The sequence below is a fragment of the Drepanopeziza brunnea genome (genome assembly GCF_022702325.1).
Source record: "Drepanopeziza brunnea f. sp. 'multigermtubi' strain 214-2 chromosome Unknown ctg11, whole genome shotgun sequence".
Lineage (NCBI taxonomy): Eukaryota > Fungi > Ascomycota > Leotiomycetes > Helotiales > Drepanopezizaceae > Drepanopeziza > Drepanopeziza brunnea.
This window is the reverse complement of record NW_027094074.1, coordinates 582,774-594,397: the sequence shown is the minus strand read 5'-3', so window position 1 is coordinate 594,397 and position 11,624 is coordinate 582,774. Positions and strand designations below refer to the sequence as shown.

At 49.5% G+C, this 11,624-nt stretch overlaps 1 protein-coding gene across 1 annotated transcript; it reads right to left on the bottom strand.

Annotated features, from left to right (window-relative positions):
- Window positions 1–7,673: 7,673 nt before the first annotated feature.
- On the bottom strand, window positions 7,674–11,426 carry L3040_006457 (uncharacterized protein; the record flags this gene model as incomplete). Its single annotated transcript, XM_007289245.2, has 2 exons — window positions 7,674–7,918; window positions 7,967–11,426. 2 exons carry the CDS (start codon window positions 11,424–11,426, stop codon window positions 7,674–7,676), a joined length of 3,705 nt encoding a protein of 1,234 aa, XP_007289307.2.
- Between the last annotated feature and the right edge of the window lie 198 nt (window positions 11,427–11,624).

Below are 11,624 nucleotides of genomic sequence, written 5' to 3'. Positions count from 1 at the left end.
GCTTCGCTTCGGAGCGGATCGGGGGGAGCTGGTCGTTTCCCGGCGGAAGGAGCCCTCTCCGGGTTGATGATGGAGGGCACGGAGGGGCGAGAGGAGGTCCTCGGTTGATCAGTTCGGGACTGGCTGGCTCGCTCGGGCTCGGATCTTCGTCTGCTGCCCGTCACCGTAGTTCTTCAGCGATTCCTCGAGAAGGGATCGACAGCTCGCTTGCAGTTGGGCGGGCGCGGGCGCGGGAGCAGAGATGAAGCAGCTCATGGAGCGACGACGACCACGACGACGACCACGACGACGACCACGACCACGACGACCTGGCAGTCGGGGTGATGTGATGGATGAGGGGCGGGTGTCTGGGACGGCGTGGACGTGGAGAGAAAATTATGAGCGCACGGCTGGGTCAGTCCGTGAAGCAGCGTGCGGATGGGTAGAAGTTGAAGATGCGTGCAAGAGGTAAATGATCGACGAGGACTGGTCGGATCAGAGGGCGCGAGCTTTAGAAATAAATAATAAGTATTGTGCCGGAGTGGAGTCTAACGAGCGGGTAGCTGTGACGGTGAATGGGTGGTGTTGGAGAGGAGATGGGGAGATGGGAGATGGGTTATGTAAAGTCGAGTTTGTCTCGAGTCGAGGGCGACGGGAGGGGGAGGGAAAGAAACAGAGCAGGGCATGGATAGATGTGCGCTAGTACGAAAGAGGTAGTAAGTGAGTATGTGAGAGACGAAAAGGGATATTGAATGAATGAATGAATGAATGAATGAATGATTGACCGATAGATGGAAAGATGGATGGAAAGATGAAAAGATAGATAGATAGATTGGTTGACTGACTGACTGGTTGACGGACTGACGGACTGACTGATCGACTGATAGACTGATAGACCGATCGACTGATAGACTGACTGACTGACTGACGAACGGATTGATGGATTGATTGATTGATTAGGTAGTAAGTAGTATGTATAATAGAACAGGAAAAGAAGAAAAGGAAAAGTGTGCGCGAGAGAGAGCGAGACTAGATACGTACCGAGCGAGGAGGACGTAACCGGGGGGGGGGGGGGGGGGGGGGGGGGGGGGGAGGAGGGAGGGGGAGGGGGAGGGGGGGGAGGAGGGGAGGAGGGGAGGAGGGGAGCATGCACTCGAGCAGAGTCGCAGACCAGCAGGGCAGCAGGCCAGCAGGCTGGCAAAGCAGGCAAAGCAGACCAGCAAGCAGGCCAGCAAGCAAGCAGGCAAGCAGGCAGGCAAGCATACTTCCAGGGTCTAGCGGGAGAAGTGAGAGAGAGGCAGAGGAATGTCGCTAGTCAGTCTTGGGTATCTTCTCGGATCGTCTTGTATCTTCTCTCGGTCTCTCGGTTTATCTTGGTGTCTTCTTCGTCTGCGGGTTGCACCTGTACAGTACGTAGGTAGTACAGTAGTAGGTAGGTCTCTACTTACTATCACGACTATCTGGGATCGTGTCACCCACACCGCATCATGGCGCGGTGGAATCGAGGTCGTCAAGTCGTACGTACGTACCTCTCTCCCTCCGTCCGTCCGTCCGTCCCTCCCTCCTCCCTCCTCCCTCCCTGGGTCGGTCGGTATCTGTGCATGTGTGGTTATGTATATCCCCGTCCGTTTGTATTCTACTGTACTTGTATGTGTGTATGTATGTACCTACGTGGGTGTGTATCTACTACGTACGTCGTCTGTACCGACGTAGGTAGCCCCTCCCCAGCTCCCTCGCTATATCGCTACCTAGATTGGTTAGAGGATCATGACATCTCATCCTGGGATCTTGGGATCTTGGGATCTTGGGATCTTGGGATCTTGGGATCCCAAGACGGTCCGGTAGGTACCGGTACGTCACTTGGCCGGCTGGTGGCAACTGAAACGAAAAACTCTCCCTCGCCCTCTCCCTCTCCCTCTCCCTCGCCCTTTCCCTCTCCCTCTCCCGCTCTCCCTCTCCCGCTCTCCCTCCCCCTCCCCCTCCCCCTCCCCCTCCCCCTCCCCCTTGCCGCCCCACCTCTCCCGCGATTCGGTGGCGCTGCGGTGATTGAGCTGACTGGGTGGGAGTGCCGGAGAGAAGTGGGTGGGCGGGTTGGGTTGGGTTGGGTGCTGGTCATGGTCGGGGTCGAGGTCGGGGTCGGGGTCGGGGTCGGGGTCGGGGTCGGGTTGTGGTCGGGGTCGTGGTCGGGGTCATGGTCGTGGTGGTGGTCGTGCTTCTCTGGTGTACCGGTAGTAGTGTGTGTGTATGTGTGTACGTAGTACGTAGTATGTGTGTGTATGTGTGTGTATGTGTGTGTATGTGTGAGGCACGCACTCAATTCCCTCACTCACACTCATCACCCCCTCCCCCCCCTTGGACCCTGGAACTGCTGGACATCTTGACCAGCGTGGAATTTGACTCGGGAGGCGGCGCTCTGGGGAACTGTCCTTTCCTTTCCGTTCCGCCTCCCCCGTCCCAGGTCAAGACTCACGGCTCATTTAGACTTTGCCCTTGAACTCTCCCCTTGAACTCTCCTCGCTGCCTCTTCTCTTTATTTAGCCTTTCTCTTTTGCCTTTCGCTTTTGCCTTTCACTTTTGCCTTTCACTTTTGCCTGTCGCCTTGGGACCCTCCCCCCTCCCCCCTTCCCTCCCCCCCCCCCCCAGAAAATGACGCGAGGCGGAGAGGCTTGCTTGCTTGCGTGCATGCTGTCGAACCGGCATCTTCCCTGCAAGGGCCTCCTCCGTGCTTAACCAGTCGTAGGACGTGGTCGGTGGTCTCGAGCACCAGAGGAAGAGTGGACCGAAAGGGGAAAATAAAATTATATATACATGTGTATATATATATATATGTACATATATATATACATATATATCCATACATATATATTAAAAAAGGAAACCAAGAGAAGAGACGGAAAGATGGACCTGACAACACGAGAAACAAGACGCCAAAGAAAAGACACCAGGGGGCACGGCTGGTGGTCTCGTCGACAGCGGTCCCGGCAATGGCTTCTGGGAGAGCTTGGGGCTGCTCCAGCAGGAAATGAGGGCGGCCCGTACGTAGTACTACCGGTATTCTACAGTACGGCAGCACGGGAGGACGGGCTGGAGGAGGGCCGTCACACAAATGCTTGATGGATCTCCACTGCTCAAGCCGGTACTGGATTACGACAGCTACCGGTATATGGTATGTACGTAGTATGTGTATCGGGATGTATGTATGAGATATGTACGGAGGCATGTATGGAGTACCGGTAGGTGTGTGTATGTGTGGTGTGTAGGTGTGTAGGTGTGTAGGTGTGTAGGTGTGTAGGTGTGTAGGTGTGTAGGTGTGTAGGTGTGTAGGTGTGTAGGTGTGTATGTGTACATATATCAATGCAAAGTATAAATCATCAAGTAAATCTATATGTTTCTTCTTCTGCTTCTTGATCGTGTTCTTCTGCTTCTTGATCGTCGTCTTCTGCTTCTTGATCGTCTTCTTCTCCTTCTTCTTCTTCTTCTTCTTTTTCTTCTACCTCTTCTTCTTCTTCTTCTCCGTCTCCTTCTTCTTCTTCCAACGGAGACGGGGTCGTCGGCAAGAACGTCGATCCGGACGGCAATTGAGGATTTAAGCAGTCCACCACCGCGCTCGTCCGCCGAACCCCATCCCCAGAAGAACAAGAAGAAGAGAGACACACACCAAAAAAGGTTTCGCCCAGGACCAGGGACGAGCATGGAAAGAAGCGGACGGAGTGAACTCCGCAAAGTATGCAGAGAAACATACTACGTACTAGTACCACTACTGATACTAAGCACATCGGTAGTACTTACTGTAAGTAAGGCTGAATCCAAGATGGGGCCGAGAGTGAGTTAGGTCGGTTCATTAAGAAGAGACTCGGTCGGTACCTGGATATATACTCCGTGCCGTGTGTGATGCTACAGTAGGCAGATGCCGTGCAGTTGCAGACGTCAATCAAACGCCCAGCTGGCGCAGTCCGTGAGGAGGGAGGGGGAGGGGAGGGGAAGGGAGGGGAGAAGGGAGTTGAGAGGGGGGAGCTGAGAAGGGGGAGCTGAGAGGGGAGAGCTGGGAGCTGGGAGCTGGGAGCTGGGAGCTGGGAGCTGGGAGCTGAGAGTCGGGAGGGAAGGGAGTACCGGTACCGTACGAGCAGACCCAAGTCAGTCAGACTGACTGACTGACTGGGACATGAAAAGCTGACTTGACCTGACTTGACCTGACTTGACCTGACTTGACCTGACTTGACCTGACTTGACCTGACTTGCGGCCCGAACTTATCCCTTGCCGTCCTTACTGCAACCTGACTCGCACTTTGCAGAATCGCTCGCTCCCCTTCCCCCTTCCCCCTTCCCCCTTCCCCCTTCCCCCTTCCCCTTCTCCCCGACAGTAAACAGACCGATATTTCAAATACTAGCACAACTACCAACACGCGACGTCGGCCGTCGACGACAATACAGATTCCATGCGTTGGGAGCGGAGAAGCGACCGCCTCCGCCACCACCTCCACCACCACCGCCACCACCACAACCAGTGCCGACCACAGGCCACACCCATCCTTCCTGGGCGACCGAAAAATCCCAAAACGAAAGAGAGAGTCCCCTGGCAAGTCCTCAGAGAGAGATAGAAAGAAAGAAAGATCCTCCCTACAAAGAAACCCAATCCGCAGACCGACCGACCTGCGAAATCTGGACTCGTCCAACATGCCGAGGGATGAGAGTCACGGTTGGTCGTCGCTGGTGGTCTCTCCCCATTCCCAAGATGTCTCAGCTCCCTTCTCGAGCTCCACAGGAATATATTGCGCACCCATCCATCCCGGCTATCAGAGTGGCCGGGACCGAGAGCGATACCATCTCCGTAATCTATCTGTCGTTGTTTCAAAGAGACGCTTCTCCTTGCATGCCATCCTCTGTCTCTCTTTCTCTCTCTCTGTCCTCTGTCTCCTCCTCTCTCTCTCTCTTCCCCTTGCTCTTTTTCTCTACCTAGTCCCATCCACATATCCACCCGTCCCCCCAGTCAGGCAGATGGAGAACGGGACACACACAACTCTCTCTCTTACCCAAGAAAAAGCTTATTTCTTTCTCCTTTCTTTTTTTTTTTTCCTTTCTTTTTTTCTAAACAACGCGGTAACCAACAACACCCTCAACAAAATCCAAAGGAGGCAAGAACAAATCAAAATAAAACATCAACAAAAAAGATATGCGCCTCCCCCCTCCCCCCTCCCCCCTTCTCGTCTGCAGTCCACTTCTACATACTGGGAGAAAACAAGATTTCCTTCAAGCATCTCCATCTCCCGGAGAAAATGTTTCACGCACCCGCGTATCTTATCCACGTATCTTACCCTCGCACCTTATCCACGCATCTAAGCTAGAGACCGATCCATCCATCAATCCATCAAGCAGAAACCACCAAGCAGAAACCATCAAGCAGAAACCATCCAATCCATCTCCAATCGCAGCAAGAAGAAGAGGTAGGTAGGTATGTATATACGCGTACATACATACATACATACATACATACATACATACATACATACATACATACATACATACATACAATATACAACCCCTCCCCCTCGCCAACCAAAAAAAGGAGCCAGATAGACGTCCTCTCATCTTCTCATCTTTTCATCTTTTCATCTTTTCATCTTTTCATCTTTTCATCTTTTCATCTTTTCATCTTTTCATCTTTTCATCTTTTCATCTTTTCATCTTTTCATCTTCTCATCTCATCTTCTCATCTTTCCTCCATTTTGAAATCTCCAACCTCCACTCTCCAACTAAGCCGCCTATACACAGCCAGCCAGATAGCCAGCCAGCCAAACAAAAGATGGAAAGGATAGATAGAAAGAAAGAAAGAAAGAAAGAAAGAAAAGAAAAGAACCTTTGATATCCCGCACGCGATAAGTATATCATTATTATTGTTATCATCATTATTATTATTATTTTTTTAAAAAAAAGGAAAGAAATTAATAGTAATAATAAAGTAATAAAAAATTAAAAATTTTTTTTAAAAAAGAGTAATAAAAATATTAATAATACAGAATTTTTTTTTTTAGAAAAAAAATGAAAAAATGATAATAAAAAAATTAATGTAAAATATCAATAAAAAAAGTTAATATTACAGAATTAATAATTAATAAAAATTAATAAAAATTAATAAAAATTAATAAAAATTAATAAAAATTAATAAAAATTAATAAAAATTAATAAAAATTAATAAAAATTAATAAAAATTAATAAAAAAAATTAATAAAAAAAGTAATAAAAAAAATTAATAACAAAAATTAATAAAAAAAGTAATAATAAAAATTAATAATAAAAATTAATAAAAATTAATAAAAATTAATAAAAATTAATTAAAAAAATCAATAATAAAAATTAATAATAAAGATTCATAATAAAAATTGATAAAAAATATTGATAAGAAAAATTCATAAGAAAAATCAATAATAAAAATCAATAATTAAAAATTCATATTAAAAATCAATAATAAAAACCAATAATAAAAATCAATAATAAAAATTAATAAAAATTAATAAAAATTAATAAAAATTAATAAGAAAAATTAATAAGAAAAATTCATAATAAAAATTAATAATAAAAATTCATAAAAAAAATTAATAATAACATATAACATAACAACAATAATAATAACCATAACAGTAACAGTAACAGTAAAAAAAGTGTATAAGAGCTCTCCTCTCCTCTCCCCTCCACGCTCAAGCTCAAGTCCCCGCTCAAGCTCAATTGCAGATATATATATACATATATATATATTTGGATGATAACCCTCTCCAGTGCCCCCTTCTTTGAGAGGAAGGCTAGGTTAGGCTAGATTAGATGAGGTTGGATGAGGTTGGATGAGGTAGGTAGGTTAGGTTAGGTGGGTTAGGTAGGTTAGGTAGGTAGGTTAGATTGATAACCACATACACATACACATACCCACATACATACATACACACTCACACTCTCTCTGTGTGTAGAAAGAGAGAGCTAGCAAGCCCGCCCGCCCAAGCAAGCTCACTACTGGCATGGAACAAATAACTAACTAGGTTGGAAGGATGGATGGACGGATGGACGGATGGATGGACGGATGGATGGACGGATGGCGCCTGCCCCGTCTCGGGATCGGATGGATGGGATGAGTAGAAGAGTAGAAGGGGTGGAAGTGAGCGAACGGGTCAGTCACGAGAAACACATCGAGATGCGAGATACGAGAGTGTTGGTATCAATTCGTTGGATTTGCGTCGCGCAAATCACCCCACCCAGGAGAAATGAGCCTGGTACATTACATCCCTTGATTCGGATACATACATGAGGTCTGAACGAAGTTGCCCAACCTCACAGCCGTGTGACGGGGCTGTAGGGGATAAATCTATCTTACAAAGAAAAGATCAAGCTGGATTGCGCGCCGAACACGAGAGGGTGTGGTAGCTCTAGATGTTAGGCTTTCGCTAAAGTGAAGGAAATCTCAGAGTTACGAGAAAAGCCAGAGATGTCGGCACTGCAATGGTGCTGGTATCGTGAAGAAGGCCGTGAGAATATGGTGCTGCCCGTGGACGGAACCAAAGAGTGTACCGCTCGGTACGTAAAACGCCGTTGTAATGCCGCAGAAGACCAACAAGAAGTAGATGAGGTCTGCCAGTCGACCCTATCCAGAACGCCCCCTACCCAAGCCGAACGCCTTCAGACAAAAAAAAAACCCCCCTTACCCCCCAGCTTTAGATCCTCAAGCTTTGCTTTTCCACTCCGCTACGACCCTGGGCTAAGGAGCCGAAAAGTTGCTCTGGAGGTACGCGCGAAAGGCCTTGGCTCCGATCAAAGCTTGCGGAGGGTGCTGGAACGTATCCATCATACTTTCTTCGAATGCGTTCGATGATGATACCAGCAACGACCAAGAGGAAGATCAGCCCAAGAGCAATGCCGAGGGCAATGAGCACGACAAATCCTTTGGCAAGTTTACCGCCTAAATTGCAATTAGCATATACGATTTTGGAGGGACCGCTTCACTTACCAGCTTTCTCGAAGAAGTTCTGCCGAGAGGAGAAGATCTGGGATATGCTGCTGCCCGCGTTCGAAGCACTGGAAGTGAGAGCAAACGGTTGGAAGGCTGTCCCATTGAACAACACAGAGGACGCGTTGCCAAAGCCTTGAAGATTGAGTGCTCCGGTAATCAATAGTTCTTGGCTATCTGGGACGAGGTAGGAAGTTTCGTGGTTCTTGGACAGAGGTAGAACTTTAAGGCTGCGAATCGTGGTCCCGCTTCCAAAAACGTCACCGACAGAGTTCCAGTTAGTCCCATCGAACTTCATGAGGAAGGCGGAGCCATTGGCGGCCGTACCAGCCACCCAAAGCTGAGATGCGTCACTATTTGCGGCAGTGAGGGCGGCGACTGGACCGGGGATTGCGTTTGCTCCACTGGCAGCTGTCCAAGACTGAGATTTGGTGTCATACTTTGCCAGTGAGACACTCTCCCCATCTACAGTGAGAGCGCCACCAACGACCAGGCTGGTAGAGCTTGCCCATGTCATCGCGTGGGCGGTACCGCCAAGGTTGGTCCCAGGTCGATCCCACTGTGAGGCCGTCGTGGCGAAGACACAAACAGCAGGACACTCAAGAGAACCGGCTGCGGAAAAGCTGCCAGCGGCATAGACATCGCCAGTACCCTGTCTGACAGAAATCGCATTGACATCTCCGGCGAGAGAAGGTGGCTGAGTACCAAACGAAGAGGTGCTAAGATCAAATGCAACCATCCCTGTCACACCTCTGCCGTTCACTGTTCCCGAAATAGAACCTCCAGCATAGAGTGTGTCTCCTTGGAGGACCATGGCGAGAATAGTCGAGTCATTCGAGAGGGATGGACCCACACCAGTGACCACATTGGAGTTCGAATTGTCGATGAAGAGAATGTTGTTGATAACCGAACCATTGGATGCTGTCGCAGCGAAGTGTCCTCCGAGAATGGTGAGATTGCGCCCGTTGGCCTCGTCGAACAAGCCTGTCACAACCCCGGTCACATTGTGAGTTGCTGTGGCTCGCTTTCCTAGGTTGCTCGGGGCTTCGGATTGGGTTTGTCGAATGGCTACAGGTAGGGTGTTGAGTGTATCGGTGAGAGCAACAGCGTCCTTGGCACCCAGCTGGGCTGAAGACAGGGAGCCAGCGAGGAGTGATCCTCCTGTCGGGAGGTCTACCGACGCGGTGAGTTGTCCATTAATAGGTGGAGTGGCGAAGCCCAAGTTCTGAAGCCAATTGCCGCGAGACGGAACCCAGACTGCAAAGCCTGTGACTGCCACAGAGCTGTTTGTTCCGAAGGCAAAGATCTGCTTGAACTCTCCAGTCAGGGTTATAACAAGCTCTGGTGTGTTCGCCGTCACGTTCAAGGCTAGTGGGACAATGCTTGTCACAGTGCCATCAACTCCTGCCCCGAGGGCAATCCAGGAGTTCTTCGATGTGTCGTACATAGCAACATTGCTCAATCCCGCCGTGGCTCCACCCGAGATTGATTTCGTGAACTTGCCACCGACATAAAGTGTAGTGCCATTCAAGAACATCGCGAGGACTTCTCCGTCAAGTCCTGATTCGGCAAGAGATGTTGCTCCAGAATCTGTGATGGCGAGGATATTGTTGAACTCCGTGTTTGTAAAGTTTCCGCCAACGTAAGTCGTACTTCCGGAGGTTTGCAGGGCATTGACTCCGGCTCCTGTCGGTAGACTCATGCCGGCTGCATTGAAAGTTGAGTTGGCAAGGTCGGCACTTTCCATCACCCCCAGCTCAGGATCGTATTCAAAGAGGCTGTTGAGACCGCCATCGGAGGAGATAAGCTTAAACCCAACTCGCTGGGCCACAATTGTAAGGCCTTGGGTATTCTGGCCATCCGCAGCCGAAAGAGTCACGGTGGGACGGAAGGAGGTTGTTCCAGCCTCGACATATCCGAAGTAGATTTGATCGTACTTATCGAAGTTGTTTGTCTGGAAGATCTGGGTCTGGAAGGAGGTGCCATCTGTATCGCTTGACATGATACCGGTGACATTGATCTGACCTCGACTAGAGCAGGTTCCATCTTGAATACAACCGGGCGTGTAGATGTCCACGGAGTAGTTTCCCGATTGCTGAATATTAGGCATAAAGACAACATTGGCAGAGCTCGAGCTGGTAAATGTTGCCGTCAGGTATTCAGAAGAGCTCTGTTGAGAAGGTGAGACAACCCATGGTCCGGTAGAAGTTGCATTCGAGGGGATCGGAATGTCGGCGCAGGTCGGCTCGTTGAATGAGGGAATTGCATAGGCGGATATATCGTTCTGGAAGAGTTCCACACCGTTGAGTCCACCCCCGCTCCCATAAAACGCCGAGATGTCAATTTGGAAGCCATTCATGCCGATAACATTGACAAAGTTAAAATCTTGGTAGGGGACGGTGCTGCTACTGCTCAGAGGACATTCCGAAGAGCATGAGGCATTATGACCCGTGTCTGGGTCGATGTACGTGAAGTTCATGATCCCGTTGATTGGGAATGCCGTGTACCTCCAGGTCTTGGTTCCTCGTCCATCCAGATGTGTGTTCCACAGTCTCAACTTTGTCGGGTGGAAGCCGTACCCAAATGATGCCTTCCAGGAGCCTGTGGCATCATCAGCAAGAAGCCATGTATTTCCCGGCCCATCGACCCCGGGGCTGTTGCAGACGATGTTAGCAGGGTCGCTGAAGCCGGTGGTCGTTGTTGAAGAGGTCGCATTCAGCTCTGCCCCAGCAATGTTGATGATCTGCTGATCCGGGAGCCTCGGACCAATCGTATTATTACCAAGAGCTGTAAACGATCCTCCAAAGACAATATTCCCGTTCGAGGCCTTGGTTATGGATTTGACTGGTCCATTGAAACCGGCGAACGGTAGGTTTGTCCAACCGGTCGTTCCCACCCATGCAATTGCGTTGGTCGAGTTTTCGGCCTTAAAGCTGCCTCCGACATATACCGTGTTTGTATCTTGATCGCAGAGCAGCGCAGAGACTTGGCCCGAGAGTCCAGTCAGTGGAGTGAGTACTGAGGTGTCTGGATTGAACAGCCCAACTCCTTGCGACTCGGTCCCCTCCAAACTCGTGAAGTTACCACCTACAACCACCCCAGCCATGGTACCACCCTCCATAATAAATGAACACATTGCCTGTATTCCAGCATCGGCAGCGGCGAGACTGGCGAAGCCTCCGTTGGGGAATGGCGTGAGGATTGATTGGCTTCCATTGGTACTGAACCCGTCCTGATTCTGTCCTTCATATTGATACAGCGAGATACCATCAAAATCACCTACCAGTCCTACCCGCCCGAGCTGGGAAATATCGAGATCCGCGGGGGGTACGGGGTTGAAGGTAATTGCGCGCGAGACCTGAGCAAGGGATGCGAGGAAGAGCGTGAGTCGAATTGAGAGTGAGGGTAAGGGTAAGGGTGCTCGATCCGCGGAAAACCTCAGCCATGGTGAAAGCCCCATTGCTTGATTCCAGGCGCAAGGGCGCGGTGTGGTTGTTGTTGTATTAATTTGTTGTTATTGTGGTCTCCGTCGATAGAATTCGTGGACGTGACTGCTGACTGGTGACTTGCATCGAGACGCGGTTTGTTGGAATTATCGACCTTCGGGGAATATCAATTATTGCGCGATATCCTCCGATAGTTCGATGCGTCTGAGAAC